Source organism: Sinocyclocheilus grahami, unplaced genomic scaffold, assembly GCF_001515645.1.
Source record: "Sinocyclocheilus grahami isolate Dianchi unplaced genomic scaffold, SAMN03320097.WGS_v1.1 scaffold215.1, whole genome shotgun sequence".
NCBI lineage: Eukaryota > Metazoa > Chordata > Actinopteri > Cypriniformes > Cyprinidae > Sinocyclocheilus > Sinocyclocheilus grahami.
Window position 1 is genome coordinate 1322619 of NW_015505394.1, and position 17520 is coordinate 1340138.

Genomic DNA, 17520 nt, shown 5'->3' on the forward strand with positions numbered 1-17520 from the left:
TTTTTTTACAGTGCATAATAGGACTTAAGCTAGCTAGCATTCAGTTTATTAATGTTTACTATTAATAAACTAAAAAGCTTAAACACTATACAGTAGGTAGAGGATTTGTACGTTTTGTAAATTATATAATTTGTCCCATTATTTAGCATAATAGGCTATTACTGCTACTACTATGTTAATAATAACGTTAATTGTACCACTGCATTTATATAAAGCATATTGTCAGAAGTCAGAATCAAAATATCAATGTAAATTATCTACACAATAAGTTAATATCATTGGTCTATAGTTCAATTGTCTGTAAGATTAAGAAGTCGAGGCCTCAACGAATTAAACACTTACATTTCTCTAAATACAACCCTAAAAACCAACCCTTTATAACACACTCGGCTCACCTCATTATCTCTGAACAATTAAAAAAAAAACATAAACTGTGCATAATCTATAAAACGCGCGCGGCAGTGTGTCCCTACACTGTAGTGCGGGCTGATCAAGCAGTCGCTGGACAGCTGCACCGGGGCTCCACAGCGTGAAGCGCCGCCCCGTGAACAAAACTGACGGAAATGTTCACACACAACGTTACTGAGACTTTCTTTTAGCTTCCCTCCAATCCAAAATATCCAAAATACGCACGTACACTGTAAAAAAAAAGCGCTCTAGAACCTTTGTGTTTATCACGTGACCTTCTCAGCTATTATTTAAAGAGTAATGACTCAGACCACCGTCTGAAGAAATGTGGATCAGTATCTGAACCGGACACAAAATCCTGCCTAGAAACTGAGTATACTTAATATACTACGTCTATTTAAAAGATTAGAGCGCACCCGACACTTGAGACGCCTGTGTGTTTAACCAGCCCTCACGCACACGCGCAGCGCCCTCTCCAAAAAGATTCTCGCGACCATTGCCTGACAAACTACTAAAAGATAAACAAATCAAGATTCCCTCACAGAACAAAAAGACAGTTCAAAACAAACATTGTTTCGCTCGCTCTTTTTCGGTCTCCGCGCAGCGGTGCCGGGTTTTGAAAATACTGTATTGCTGTTGACGGTGTCAGTCCGTTTGTTTTGAAGTGTAAAGGAGAAGATTTTGTTTGAGAGATGCGAGAGTCTTGGCCAGCGCGCGGCAGCGTCTGCTCGGGTGACAGAGCTCTCGCGCAGCATCCCTGGACCAATTGTGAGCCAGAGCGCCAGAGCCCCCCTGACGTCACGGGCCGCAGCCTCCAAAAGAGCTTTTCGACGGCAGCAAGTTTCAGACTCACTAGTTTAACAACTTGTTCTTTATCTAAAACTCTCCAAAATTATAATGCGAACATAATAGCATAATGTTACATATAGGGGTTATTAAATAAAGAGCAACTTTTAGATGCTACAATGTGGAATAAATTGCATTTTGCATAGCTTACATCGAATTCCTGCAGCAACACCGCAGATTATTTACGATTACAAGATAACGAACATATGGTGAAACCCTAGACTTAATGTTCTGAATATATTTGGTATATTTTACATTTAAATCACTGTAGTATTTTTTAAGTAACTGATAGCCATTACATGATTTCTGTTTCTTTTATTAATGGGAAATTAATGCATTACTAGCATCTTCTATCACTACAAATGTAGTATTTTTTAAATGTTGAAAAGTGCCCCAGAAATAAAAATAACATGTATATGCAATACAACAACTACCAAAAATAACTGGGGAAACAAATTCACAGATTAAACAGATTGTCTTCACAAACACCACATGTAGTCTTACAATTTTTGCAATTGCATAATTCATAAAATCTGCATTAAATACAGGTAATCCACAGGGTAATGTGATATAAACTTCCAAAACAGCAAAGGTTCACATACAGTTTATATGTAAACTATGGAAACCAGTTTCCACCACTGAATTTTAAAAAAAAAATTTTATTGCGACTTTTTATCTCACAATTCAGAATTTTTTTCTCAGAACTGTGAGATATAAACACATAATTGCAAGTTATCAAGTCAGAATAAAATTGTGAGATACTTTGCAATTCTGACTTTTGTTCTCACAAATTCGAGTTTGTATCTTGCAATTCTGACTATTTTTCTCGCAATTCTTACTTTTTGTCTCAGAATTGTCAGATACAAATTCACAATTGCGAGTTATAAAGTCCAATTCTGAGGGGGAAAAAAAGACTGATATGTTCTCAGAATTGCAAGTTTATATCTCACAATTCTGACTTACTCACAATTGCATGTTATGAAGTCAGACTTGTGAAATATAACTTTATAACTCACAACTGCAAGTTTATCTCGTGCAATTCTGAGAAAAAAAGTCAGAACTGCAAGTTTATACTTTCTCAAAATTCTGCCTTTCTAACTCGCAATTGTGAGTTTATATCTCACAATTCGAAGAAAAAAAGTCAGAATTGCAATATGTAAACTCGCAATTGCGAGAAAAAAAAAAGTCAGAATTGTGAGATAAAAAGTCGCAATTACCTTTTTTTTTCAGGGGCGGAAACGGGCTTCCATAGTAAACAACACCACATCCAAAGTAAAATTAAGGCTATATATAATTAACAATGTGTTTCCTATTAAACAGTTATCCACACAAGAAACATCATGACCTGACAGTGTAATCTTGTTGGAGTGTTCACAGGCAATTTCACAAATTAAAAAAAAAACATATCACACAACAAAGCTCATAACATGAAATCACCAATCCTAATTACTTTAGTCAGTAAACTTTACAATGTTTACATGGTCCAAAGAAAATATTGCTTTTGAAGTGATGTAGCTGTTGGCCCAAAACATAAAAAAGAAACAATATTAATATAAAAATGTTACAGTACAACTAACAATCCCTGGTGCTTGCAATTAATTATGTACCATTCTCCTCCCCAGACTTATATGGAATTGCAAGTATTACCACAACTGACCAGCCACACACTCAAAGGCAGACCTCTTCCTGTGTCAGACTGGGCTGCCGGTTTCACGGAGAGCCTCTTGAGCTCCTTGCAGTGTCTCTCTTTTCACACATTTCCAATAACCAGAAATACCATACTGGGGCTGAACCTATACAACACACAAGTGCAATCTACAGTAAGTCTACCGGTTACTGCGCTGAGCCACTTATACGCAATCACAAAGATTAATAACTACTGTCAAAAGATTTGGCTATAATTGCTCTTTGAATTATTGTCCATCATGTGCATTGTTGTTTGCACAGACATTAGCATTTATGTCCGATTTTAGTACCAATACCATTTTTAACACTAATTATATTTAACAAATGATTAATACCATAACATTGTAAATTAGCTAAATGAAACTATGGAAATTAATAATTAATTATCAATTAAAAGAGCTAAATGTTTCTCACCCTGAGTCCACGAAGTACTCTGTCTTTCATCACAGCGAGAAACTCTTTATGGCTCAGGCAGTTGTCACCGTCCAGGTCAAAGATCTTAAAAACTGTGTCCAAAACGTTCTCTGAAAGCTCGTGGCCTGTCGCTATCTTCACTGCTCGCTTAAACTCAGCTATGGAGCAAAAAAAGTGAGGGAGAGTGCTATGCATTTCAGTTACTCAATCAATACAATTTTGACCGGTCAAAAAATAGATTGAGGACAATCAATTATTTATTATTAAAAGTTAATAACTACTGGCATCCAGATCAGTCTTACCCATTCCTATTGGCCTGCTGGCATCATTAATCATTTTGACTGAGAAGGCAAAGTCCTCCAGATTGTTGGTAAAGAGACAGAATGCTTTAAATTCATCAAAGGTGATGCTCTGACAAATATATATATATAAAAAAGTCAGAAACTTTATATATACATTATGGAGTTATAATACTTCGACAGGATGCTATGAATGTACAATTTCAAATAACACTTCTGGTGTTGATAACATTTACTTTTATTTTACAATTCAAATGTACAATGTAATGCAAAAAACCATGCTTTTCAATTGATATCATTTTAGCCAGGTGATGGTTTTCGTCATAAATGGCACATGGCAAACAGGTCAGCAGGCTCTAGAGTCCTCTACATGCCATTTGTCTAACTCTAGGTGGACTGTAAATACCATGTACTCAGGAGTGACATCAGATTTGCTCACTCTACTCTAGAAATATGACTGATGGAGAGCTGCACGGAGCACAATTTTTCATCAATATGTTGGAAATCTCAGAAGAGTGGCCACTGGATTCTTAGCCACTTATTATTTACATTTAGAATCTATTCCTCTCAAACTATAAATAATGACCTAAGATCAGACTTTATCCAAGTCGGTTTGTGTTAAACAGCACATATGCTAAAAAATATTCAGGACTATCAATGTTAGTGTTTAAAAGATGCTACCTGCCCAGTGGGGATCCTCTTTTTCATGTTTTCCCAGTATGCCTCATTGTTCTCTTCATTGGTGTAGTGAAGCAGCCATTCAGCAAAGTCCTCCCGCCTCATAGTCTTCATCCCTTTAGAAAACCGCAGAAACTCAACTTCTTGCACTTCTGCCTGCAGGTCTTCCATAAACCTACACAAAACCAAAAATAAAATCATTGCAATATATCTCTCAAGGCTAAGCAAAAGTTGAAACACAGGATAGTGTCCTATCAGTTGTAGTTAGAGAGCTGGTTTACTTATATACTTATATGAACAATGTATATTCTATAATATATTCTAATATATTCTATTAATATTCAATAGATTTTTATTTTTTATTTTTATTGGAGGTCTGAAGTACATGTTGCTGTATTCTGCTAATCTCATGCCTATTGTCTACATTTAAAAAAAACATCCTAATTTGGAAATTCTATCAATTATGCTATTTTTGTAGCATACATGAAGAAAATTATAGTTTATATCATACAGACACTAACATATTAAAGTAAACACAGGTAGTGTGAATTTGGTGTAAAATTACTTTACCTGCAGAAATCTTTGTATTGGAGTTTTTCCTTGCCATTTCCCCCAAAAAAGAACACCTGTAGTGTAGTGTTGACCTCATCAACACTGTCTGAAAGCTATAAAGAAAAAGACAAAGCTATTCAGTACAACAATAAAATATTCAATACAACAGAACTTTGATATTAAACACAACTAGGCACACATCATGTACCCACCTCTGTCCTATCCTGCCTTAGAAGCTCTTTCCTTGGTCGAATTACTTTCTTCAGCTTCAAAAAAGAGAGCAAAGTTCAAATAACTGACTCTTATTCACCCTTATTCTCTTGTGTTTATGCATATGTTTGTGTGTTAAGGTACAGTGGGATGTATATCCACCGTGAGATGTATATTTATATCTACCCTAAAGAAAATTATGAGTCTATTCAAATTGCTTGGGGCAGTCATGGCATAATGGATAGAGAGTTGGAATTGTAACCCAAAGGTTGTGGGTTCGAGTCTCGGTACCGACAGGGATTGTAGGTGAGGGAGTGAATGTACAGAGCTCTCTCCCACCCTCAATACCACGACTGAGGTGAGACCCTTGAGCAAGGCACCGAACTCCCAACTGCTCCCCGGGTGATGTAGCAAAAATGGCTGCCCACTGCTCCGTGTGTGTGTGTGTGTGTTCACTACTCACTGCTGTGTGTGTGCACTTGCATGGGTTAAATACAGAGCACAAATCCTGAGTATGGGACACCATACTTGACTACACATCACATCACTTTTTTTTCCAGCTTTAGTGAATTTCCTAGACCTCGACAACATGGCACACTGATACATGTGAATAGACTCAACATTTAAATCCAACTAAATTCTAAATAATGTATGCATTTTTCTGATGCCCCTATCATGCACCAATCATGCATCAACCATTCCCACATACCTGTTGCACATCGGTCTCATCTCATGCCAGCATTAACAGAAACACAAAGCAGATACACCCTAATGACCACATTACTTACAATCCAGAATTTTTAAAATCCAGTCAGGAGAACTTTCTTTGTTCTGCACACCTTCATATAATTATACGCATTTACAACAAAGTGTTTTTAAACAACATTTACACTTATCAGTTTGAGTGTAAATGAAAAACAGTGTCATATAATCCAATGTGAAAAGACATTCCATACCTTCTGAAATTCCTTCTTGTCCACATGCTCATTGCCATCAATATCAAGCATTTTGAAAGCAATATGAAATCCTGTTTGAGGTTCTGGAATCACAGTGCAGTTAAACTGAGTAAAGCAATGGATACCGACTTTCTGGAATATTCTGTGACCCCTCAAGTGAGCAAAAGAGACCCCCACCACCAAACACACACACACACGCGCAAAACGTATCGCTACATGGGGGAAAACTGATGAGTATAAAGCAAATTAATGAGATGATTTGGTGTATTGCAGATCAATGTCAGTCAATATCACTAATATAACTGTGATATAATTTTGATGTTATGGTAACTCCAGTATAGTTTCATAGCAAGCACTGAGTGAACATGCACATGTACAATATGTAATATATTTGGATTTGTCACTAAAATAGGAAAACTTTATATCAAAAACCAACATAGAGCTCTAAACATGCCTATTTGAATGTGTCTTTTTGTACATCGATTCCAGTGCAGACCAACTATCATCTTTGATTGTATTCAAGCAGGTAAAGAACAATAAATTGTAGTGCTGAAACTTCACCGTGATTATACAGTGAGTCAATTTTCTTCCTACCTGTCTTCTGTGAATTTTTGGGAAAGGAATGAGAATCGTAAGGACATATTCTGATTTCTATTAATGATTTTATCAACAATTTTTAATTGTCACAAAACAAGTCATCAAATGTCTAATTCAAACTAGACTATATGCTCATGCTGTATGTTTAATGCTGCATGCAATCAGTTAGTACAATGATGCACGGACCATTTATAGTGTTTGTATTATTTCACAGCAGCCAGTCACTCTTCCTTATCACATTTCAATTCAGACTGCAATCTCAGCCAAAATTATTTTTTTCCATGATGCTGTTGATTCAGTAGTGGTGCAGAACGGTGCAGAATTATTTTGATACAGTGTCAAAGAATCAGACCTCAGGAATGTCACAAAAATAACTGCAAATTGTGAAGTACAGAACAAGTCCTGCTGAAAATGAGTAACTCCGTGTCCATTTTTGTCTACAAATCACTATGACTAAAAATGTGTGTCCATCTGATAATCAAGCAGCTAAAAGCACAGAAGTCTAAGCAGTGACATACAGACTCTGGACTGGCACTGATAGGACACTGTGTATGAAATTATGTGGAAAGGTTAGGAAATACTTACTTGTGAGAATAGTGAGGAGAAACAGGTACTCTGTGTAAGAGATCAGCCCTGAAACAATGGTTCAGGAGATATTCAATGTTAATATTTTTAATTAAATCACTCAATTATGTAAATAGAAATATTTTTATAAACCATACCACTTTAAAAATTAGGTTTTCATTACAGCACTTGCTCAATGAGAGGAAGTTAGTACACACTAACACATGTACTTTACTGTACATACACACTTAACATACACACTTACTGCAAGTAGACTCTGGCATATGTGAGGCATGTGTTTGCTTAACGTATACCTTTGTCTCCGATTCCTCTGAACATGTTGTTTCCTGCCTCAGCCCTGGAAGCCACCCTTATCATACCATCCACATCCTGTCCATGGACCAATCAGATATTAGGCAAAACTCTGACTGTGTCAGTGAGATTTCCAGCAAAATCACACATCATACACGTCACGATCATATAATAACAGTATTCACTTAGAACAAGTCTCTTTGTGTATGGAGTAACATTCATGTGAACTAACATACACACTTACTGCTTTAGTCAGCATCTTTTTCTGTAGTTTGCCTGTAAGAGAGAAAGATCAAGGATTTCTGTAACAATATTTTGCAGCATAGTGAAAATCAACAGAAAAATAGCTTTGAGGCGTGTTGTGGTGTTTGAAAAGATCTTGGATTACATTACGCCCACTTTATGAATGCAAGGCCTAACATGCAGAGATGATTAGTACCAGATAAACAGCATTTTCACTCAGATGCACACTCAAACCAGAAACATGCTTATATAAATGAGAAGAACGTACATGTCAGCATTTTAGGGTCTTTGTGTTGTCTGGTTTCTCGCTGTAAGATTGCTTTGATAAGATGCATGTTATGAGAATTTTGTTGATAACAGCCCTCATAAAGAGTTTACATTTTATCAAATGTGGGTACCACTTTATTTTACAGTGTCCTTGTTACACATGTTCCATGTACTTACTATGGTAATAATAGTACGTTATGCATAATTACATGCAACTAACCCTAAACCACACCCAAACCATATAGTAAGTACATGTTTTTAATGAATATTAATCAGTATTTACTTGTGTAATTACACTTTCAAAAGGACACCTTAAAATAAATTGTAGCCCAAATGTCCAATAGAATAAGAATGCAAGCACAATATCACATACTAATTTATACATAATACTGCCTGCCTAGTGTTTGTTTGTTTGTTTTTGTGTTCGCACATCCATATGGTAGTATGTCACTTACGGTCCACCTTCTCCATCATGACTGAATGGAGGAAGTCTCTGGGTGTCATGTATGGCTCCTCTTCATAGATCATGGAGGCAAACTGGTTAAACCGCAGGCGTCTCATGGACACTGGTGGTACGGCGATCTCCTCTTTCTTTACAGATATACAAAAATGCAGAGAAATAGCAGATGTTTTATTTATGAGCAGTGCACCTCTACTCTATTTAGAGCTAGACTTGGACTCTATAATTATAAAACATTAGAATTATGAATTATTTTCTTTGCAGTATATTGAAATAATGTTGAAACTGGAAAGTTCAGTGCCTTTTTAAACAAAAAGTCGGTGCCATTACATGACATTATGCAGGAGGCAAGAAGGGGAGCAGTAATGTTATTAACTCAAATGAAACGCATATTAAAATACTATAAATATAAAATATTAAAAATGATTTTCATTAGTAGAAAAAAGCTAAATTAATATAAAATATAAATATTAGATGAAAAAATTAAAAGATTAAAAATTGTAATTGTTGCCTTGACAAATAACTGAAATAACTAAGATGAAAACTTAAGTTTAAGTTTTAAACTAGTTTTAAACTTAAAGTTAAATTGAAATATTAAAAACTAATAAAAAAGACAATTGCACATAACAAAATTCTAAAACTGTAAAATTAAAATGTAAAGTATAAATATAAAAGTAAAACTAATTTAAAATATCAAAGGATTCTATTATAATATATAAATACTAAAATAATACTGCAGGAGAGACATTGTGTATTACTTTCTTTTGCAATACAATTATTAAATAAATTTATTTAAAAATATATGATTTTCTTCAGCAATTTAATGGTTTAAAATGAATAAAACACCTGTTATCATAAGAATACCTTAAAAATGTTTAAGCTGTTTATTGAATTTTTATGGTTACAGCAATATGTGGTCATGGTCATGGATATTAACCATTCCCAATCATAGTTATTAATGTTGTGCACTGCTGTTTGAGTTTATCACCGGTAAACTGAAGCGCTCTTTTAACTTAACCAAATGCATTCTATATGAGATAAATCAGATATACATCAAATAAACACAATATTACAACGTACAATTGCACAAAAGGCTGCAAACGAACAGCGCGCATCTGAAGTGTCTCTGAAGGAAATAATGCATTATTTATCGGCTTTAAGATATCGGCCAAATTTTCTTATCAGGCCGATACCGATAACAGAAAAAATGTGCATTTATCGCCCGATACCGATATGGTGGCCGATATATCGTGCATCTCTAACTTCAATAATGAACTCCTGGCTCTGACTGTAACATCTTACTCTTTAAATTAGTTCTGTAGATTTTACAGATTTTAATTACACAAGGAGTCATTAACCATACATTTAATTACGTTCCTAGTTGACACATAGTAGCTACAGTTTGCTCTGACACTACACAGACAGAGCTCCACCTACAATGTGATGGCAACAGTGTTACTATCCAAACTATCTCAAATATATGTAGCTACATAAACAGCCATTTGCAAAAGAAGACATATTAGGATTTACTAAGACTCTACATAGGCTACAGTTTAGACACACTTCAATAAAACACGCGTAAACCCGTTTAATAATGTAACGTTAAATATCAGTCGGTCCCACTTCAATACTTAAACTTTTAACGGATGACTGTATCAACATAGTGACTCTACGAACAAACAAAGGACATGACAGTACGCCCGTTAAGTCTTTAACTTCACAGACAACATGACACTCGAGGAAGTTGAGAAGTCATTTGAAAAGTTGTCTCTGATTAGAAAAGTTTGTTTACCTTCGCGTCCTCCGCGTACACGATGTGTGGCCAGAGTCTCCATCGCGGTTCATTTTCATAGTGAATAAAACCGCTTGCTACAACAGAGCCCAGAAGACCCGCTCCAACAGCACGACCATACCCTGTATTTCTGAGAGGCCAGAAACGTCTGACTGTACTCCGCAAACTAACGCCTAACCTGGCCCAAGTCGCCATTATTACTCTACGGGAAGTTTTTATCAGTCTACTTTGGTCGATAGTGAAGTTAGAGTGATAAGACGCTGTGATTTGGCGCCCCCATCCGGCTGAGAGTATATGTACACTGCTCCTGACGGCTGACTATAATCCTGTAATGGAAGTCGCATCTGCAGACTAGCTGTACAAGTAAATTACCGGTAAACAATGCTGATGTTTTAGTCATTTTTAGTCATAGTCATTTGTTGCCACGCCGTGTATATTCTTGCGTAATGAAACATAACGTCTTATTCCGTTCACTCTGGAGAAGTGATATTAGAAATATTACTTTTATACCTATGATGACAGACAATAGTGTTCCAGACAGATCAACAACTTTAATAATAATAATAAATGATAAGTGAAATGCTTCGTGTGGCTTATGGGACAGTAAAATACTGTAAATAGACTGTGGGAATTTATGACTGTATTGATAGCCCATGATGGGAGATGAAAAGGAGGAAAGGATGGGACGGGGTAAAGTCCACACTCTGAAACACAGAAAAGCAGCTTATAGGTGAGAGAGCCGGAAAATACCTTTAGCACACCTATATGACAACACAGCTGCTACATCAAAATACAAAATATGATTTTTATATATTTTAAGTAATTAAAATGTTTGTAATTCTCGTGCATTAGCCTATTGAAGTCTGAAATTTATATAAAATACAACACCATCGAAGAAGTATACTTGGGTGAAAATTCATAACTCTGACGTTAGCCCTGTCAGTCTGCTTATACTCTCTGAATTGGCAAATTACACGTTGTTCTTGGTGTAATACTTTTATGCAGTAGGCTACTTTTTTAAAATTGCGGTTTAGTTGATTCACAGCATAAGTCAGCATGAAAGACCAAGCACCGCTATTTTCCCACCTGCCTTGCGTGGTCCACAATGTCGTCTCCGTTACCCGAAAGTTAAAGCGCGACCCTTCACATTGTTTTAATTACACGAGACCTAACGTTACATACAGTATGTGGATAAAGTCGTAAAAAGACACCTAGAATATATTGTCATTGTCGCGTTAAACCAATATAAAAGATAATACGTTTAGTAAATCAATAGCGTAAATCAGATCATACCTGTGTTAATATTACATTAAATTATGACTACATAAATGTAAATGCAAACATTCGTAGCTTTTTTACTCTCAAACTATACTGCATTTCCCACAGGCCTTTGCGACATGGGCGTGTTACCCAATGTCGTCTCCGTTAGCCGTAAATTGAAGAATGAGTGAGCCAGTGAGAGAAAAGGACTGCGAATCACATAGAAGAGTTTGTTTTAGTTACCTCAAATGATGTTCATTTGAAAGTATTTCGAGACTTCGTACGTGTGTTTAGGTTTTGTTCAGTTGTTACGCGTAGTTAGAGACCTCCGGGAGTTGTTTGTCTATGTTTAATAACTGATTAATATGAGGCTCATCCGCTAGTCGGTTAGCAAAGCGCCTTTGCCGCTGCGATGATGGAAACTTGAGCAGCTCAAAGCAAACACTCATCCAGCTCTCCAGACCACCCAAACACAGTGAGTTTTACTTTTAAAAATACACTTTTAGCAACGGTGATATGGTGCTGCCTTACTAAGTCTCATAATTGCCGTTTTTATTTAGCGGATCAGCTGCTAACGTACTAGCTGAACAGATTTATTACTTTGTTTTGGGTCTTTGTTGCTTGCAGAGGTCTCATACGTAAAAATAACTAATATTTATACGAACAAACTGCCAGTTACCCTGTTGTATAGTAGTCTTAACTGCTGCTTTTCATGTATAGTGAGTTATGAAATCTCTCTTTTTCAGGGACCCCTGTGCCAGGCAACAAAATGCAGACCATAAAGTGTGTTGTTGTTGGTGATGGTGCAGTGGGAAAGACCTGCCTGTTGATCTCCTACACTACTAATGCCTTCCCAGACGAGTACATTCCTACGGTTTTCGACAACTACAGCACTCAGACCTGTGTGGATGGCCGTGCCGTCAGCCTCAACCTGTGGGACACGGCCGGTCAGGAGGAATACGACCGCCTGCGAACCCTCTCTTACCCACAGACGCACGTCTTCATCATCTGTTTCTCTGTGGCCAGCCCTTCCTCTCACGCCAACGTCCGGCATAAATGGCACCCGGAGGTGTGCCACCACTGTCCTGGTGTGCCTGTGTTGCTGGTAGGCACTAAGAGAGACCTGCGAGGGGACAAAGAGACTCTGGAGAAGCTGAAAGAGCAGGGGATGAGTCCAACCACTCCGCAGCAGGGCAGCGCATTGGCCCGCAGCATTGGTGCGGTGCGATATTTGGAGTGTTCAGCCCTTCTGCAGGAGGGGGTCAGAGAGGTCTTCAACGAAGCAGTCAGGGCCGTTCTCTACCCCAATGCCAAGAAGCATGCCAAGAAATGTGTGCTGTTATAACTACGTGAGGGTGTGTGCGTGAGAGAGATTTTATGAAGGGTGGTATGTAAGTGTCATGTGATCGTCTCTGCAAATGTGTGTTGCTACCACTTTTTGTTCGTATTTCTACACTACAGTTAGCAATAGGTGCACATACTGTTAATGAGAGAGACTGAGAATGTGTGTGCTTGTGTATTTGTGCGTTAACTTTATGTACATATCACCTAAGACATAAATACGGTGTTGTAATCTTAAATCAGGCAGACCAGGGCAGTGGAGTGGATTTGTCTGAAGGACTACAGGCATTGACGACTTCTGCCTTCCTATAAGGCCTTAAAAACTCCAGCATTTTTTTAGGAATCACTCAGAGGATATTTCATGCACCAAAGTGTAAATTCAGTCTAAATTCAGACTGGATGTCTTATGAAGATGCTGTCTTTCCCTTACCGCATCAGTAACATAATTAGGAGGGCTCACAATTCACTTGATATGCATGGTATTTTAATGTGTGATCCTAAGGCTTGATGACCTACGTTTACCACAACATGCCATTTGTCTTGTATTGTTGCCTTTGTAGGGTTGATTGACTTTTAAATCAGGAAGTTCTGTGGAATCCCAGTGTGCCTTTAGTGCTTGGCCCCTTCTCTGACATCTCATAAACTCCTTCCTCTCTGCTCATTTCATCTAGGGTGCTACTTTGAGTGCCAGTTGACATTTATTGCTGGAAAGGGCTGCTGAAAGTTTACAGAGAGCTGTTGTAGCTCACCTGCCTTCTATAAGAGCTGTAAATGAAGGGATATAGTGCTGTTTTATAACACTCTTGAGGTAGAAATTAAGATCATTGTATTTGGATCATTGTGCCTGAATCCTCACAATTTACAACCCTGTTTTTGAAAATGAAGTGCCACTAATATTTGTATTTTACCATGAATGTTGATTCACTCCAGTGAAGTGCCCTAATAAGAACTGATGGAGGAGATAAACACTCCGTCTTTCATCTCCGTTATACAATGAAACATCCAGACTGTAGTTAATGTACAAAAAGACTTGGAACATTCAGGTTTAGGCTTCATTTGGGTCCACATTTACATTTTATATATTGAATGTCTACTTTTTATATGATAAACATCAGCTGTTTTTTTGGGCCAAAGGCTGCTTTCTCAACAATTTTGTTTTTAGGACATCAATAACACACCAACAATTGGCCTTTTTTTTTTTTTTTTTTTTTTTAAAGCTGTTTTTATTTTTTGAAACTGTCATTATTTTAAGAATATACCTCCACTTGCATGAGAAAATAAACCAGTTTTAAAGTAAAACAGAATGGTTGGCTTCTGTTCTTTGACCTCAGATTTGTTTATGACATTCTGCATAAATGCAGAGAGAAAGAGGGTATGAGAAAGAAAGAACAACTGCATCTCTCTGACATTCTTTACAATGCTTTCACAGTTAAACAAAACCATCAGCTGTGTATGTGTGATTTGTGTTGAGGCATTGTTAGAGTAATGATCTAATGTTTAGGTCTGAATGCTTAACATTTGTTTTAGAACGCCATGTCTCACGTTCATGGATGATGTAACATTTTAGTGTTTGGTCTCTCAACCCACAATTGATTCCATCAAACCACTTTAAGATTAAAGCAAAAAAGGCTATGAAATTAGCTTAAACATATTTATATTTTTTTTATTCATGTTAATTAATAAAGATGGAATTAGGGCTGTGCGATATTGAAGAAAAATGCGATAACTCATTAAATAATGCGATATTCGATATGCGGCACGATAATGCTTAAAGTGCCACATGCTCAGGTGAAACAGTTTTACTCAGCTGTTGCTGAGTCAGTTCTGTGAACTTCTATAACTATCTTGTCTCATATATGGTTATTTGTATGTATGTATGTACCAAGAGTTCCTTTAAAACCACAACAAATTTCTTGTGTTTGCGCACACTTAAGTGGTAAATAAAGCTCATTCTGATTGTGATTCTAATAAGAAAGCACCCCTACAATAACTTCTGAAAGTGAACGGTAGTATTTTACTCGAGCATTACATAAAAATGTCATTTTAACATTAGTGTAATCATTTTAACATGAGTTTAGGAACTGAATAATAAAAAATTCAAATAAAACACTGCGTAGTAGAATTTACTCTAATTCAATATGCATTGATTCTTATTTAAGCTACAAAAGTTATTTAGGTAAGAGCAGTGAGTGATTTTCTCTTTGTCTTTTGTTCATGGCCCCAAATATTGCAAGCTGTAGCGATATGCATATTGCGATATGTACATTTGCGATATTTCGATAATTTTGATATATTGCACGGCCCTAGATGGAATCCATTTATATTTTCATATATTTTCATTTTATAGTTGATATACGACTAAGCCTGTCACGATAACAACTTTTTGTTGTGCGATATATTGCCCCAGAAATAATTGTTGTAAGTGATATTATTGCCATTTTTTAATGTAACAGCATAATAATGCAAGAAGGCCTACACGCTTCCAAATGACAACAAACTTTTCATTTTTAAGAATATTTAGATCATGGAAATTAAGTATCAAAATACTAGATACCTTAAAAAACCTGAATAAATAGTAAATAAACATTTTTTAACAAAAAGTGCAAAGTAGAAAGTAGAAAAAAGAAAAATGCACAAAGAGCTTGTATGGAGATATTTCCATCTACAGATTTGTCCCTGACCTTCTTTTCTCTGTAAATTAAGGGTGCACACTATTGCTGAAAAACACAATCACTACTTAGCAGTCAGATGTCCGTATGCACAGAGACACAGATCACTAAACATGACCATATCTGCAGATGAAACTTTGTTTGTAGAAGCATTTTTTAAAGTTGAACTAGCACCTCATGACTACACCACGTTATGTACGAGAAGCTGCAAAAGACACAGGTGCAAGTGGAACGTACAAAACATGGGGAAATTAATTTTTAAATAAATATAATGTGCGATATATTGCGTCACCAAAAATTATTGAGGTCATGTACATAGCCTATATTGCACGATAAGTCGATATAGTATTTATTGCGACAGGCCTATATATGACTGAAAAAAGTGGTTAGTTGGAATATGTAACATAAGAATAATTAATCCTGAATTTGTGGATAATGTCATTAAAAGACATCTCAGTAGAAAGTGGTAAAATCATAAAAATATTGAATAATTTGTTAATATTAAGAATGTTACTATTTTGATTATTAATCAATAACTTTTGATCATGCAAGTGCAAATTAAGCATTCCAAATTTTTTATATCAGACAAATGTGTGAAGTGGTTTGTTAGTTGTTAGTTTGGTGTATACAGTTTGTTGCTTCACTTTTGAAACAATAGCCTTTAACACTGTGCCAACCAATGCCACAATCTGTGTTGGCACAATTGCATTACATAATTTTAGTCATTAAAGTGATAGCTGATCTAAAAATGAAAATTCTGCTATCCAAATTTTTGTCCATACAGTGGAAGGCTTTTACCCGAGAACATGAAGGTATTCAAGAATGAGAATTGTTACAGCCAACATTCTGCTGGGCTATTTCCAAAATCTACCATCGGACAAATTTTAAAAAAGTAATTCCATGATATCGTTGTAGTTCATTAAAAATGTCTATTTCTGAGCCTCCTGGAGTTTTGCTTTTACTTTGTTCTATTTTAATTTAGTTAAATGAGTATCCTCGCTTTGCAAATTAAACTGAACAGAGGAAAATGCAGTAAATATTTAATATGCGATCTACTATCCTTTGCTTGGCTGTATCTTTAGACCTGCAGGGGGAGCCAAACAAACAGTCAGGATCAGCTCTGAACAAAACAAACAGAAACGAAAAATACACATCTGCTACAGCCCGCGCATGCAGCAGTGGCTGCTGCGCATTCGTTGCAAAAGCAAAGCAGTTTGAGTTATTTATATCTACTTATTAAATGAACTAAGCTTGCGTATAATATTCTTGAACGTTTAGCGCGCATGCTTTCACGCGTTACTTTTTCGCTATCTGCTAACAGCTAATCGACCGGGGTCAGGGAGATCCTCCTTCGGTCAAATTCTCAATCGAGCCCGAGGACCCAGAGGCCTTCGAGCCGGATAACAGCAAAAGAGGAGCAGGTACGTACTCTCAAAGAATATAATGCTGATTTCATACCGTGTCTTCAAATGTCCATAAAAGTAAGAGGAAACAAAAGTGGAACAGAGAGGGAGGCGTGTGAGAGAGTAAAAAATCTAAACACCGCCTCTTTTTGTTTTGCTACAGCTTAGTTCTCTTGTGTTGTCGTCAGAAAATTAAGTATACTCCAGTAATTTCTGTATAAACAGTGTTGCGGTGATGTACTGTTCAGAAAACGAATTTGCTTTATATATCTGAGGGTGTTGTGGTAAAGAACTCAAATCCAAAAGCTTACAGGTTTGAGTCCCAAAAGGGGAGTTCTAATAAAAGTGACTGCAAAGTAATTCCATGATATCGTTGTAGTTCATTAAAAATGTCTATTTCTGAGCCTCCTGGAGTTTTGCTTTTACTTTGTTCTATTTTAATTTAGTTAAATGAGTATCCTCGCTTTGCAAATTAAACTGAACAGAGGAAAATGCAGTAAATATTTAATATGCGAATATCTACTATCCTTTGCTTGGCTGTATCTTTAGACCTGCAGGGGGAG

The 17520-nt window shown here is 36.4% G+C and overlaps 2 protein-coding genes across 3 annotated transcripts; one reads left to right on the forward strand and one right to left on the reverse strand.

Annotated features, from left to right (window-relative positions):
* Positions 1-2466: 2466 nt before the first annotated feature.
* On the reverse strand, positions 2467-10522 carry LOC107596152 (calcium uptake protein 2, mitochondrial-like). Of its 2 annotated transcripts, XM_016286819.1 has the most exons (13): positions 10285-10522; positions 8488-8623; positions 8034-8084; positions 7767-7798; positions 7525-7600; positions 7232-7279; positions 6050-6132; positions 5096-5149; positions 4902-4996; positions 4335-4506; positions 3657-3765; positions 3355-3512; positions 2467-3047 (listed from the first exon to the last, which is right to left on the reverse strand). In XM_016286819.1, the coding sequence occupies exons 1-13, from the start codon at positions 10477-10479 to the stop codon at positions 2946-2948; spliced, it is 1311 nt and encodes a 436-aa protein (XP_016142305.1). In that variant the 5' UTR covers positions 10480-10522; the 3' UTR covers positions 2467-2945. The 2 variants fall into 2 exon arrangements, with proteins under 2 accessions (XP_016142305.1, XP_016142306.1); XM_016286820.1 differs by lacking the exon at positions 8034-8084.
* Positions 10523-11697: 1175 nt separating this feature from the next.
* Positions 11698-14184, forward strand: LOC107596156 (rho-related GTP-binding protein RhoG-like). Its single transcript, XM_016286825.1, has 2 exons — positions 11698-12019; positions 12291-14184. The coding sequence occupies exon 2, from the start codon at positions 12314-12316 to the stop codon at positions 12887-12889; it is 576 nt and encodes a 191-aa protein (XP_016142311.1). The 5' UTR covers positions 11698-12019; positions 12291-12313; the 3' UTR covers positions 12890-14184.
* The last annotated feature ends 3336 nt before the right edge of the window (positions 14185-17520 follow it).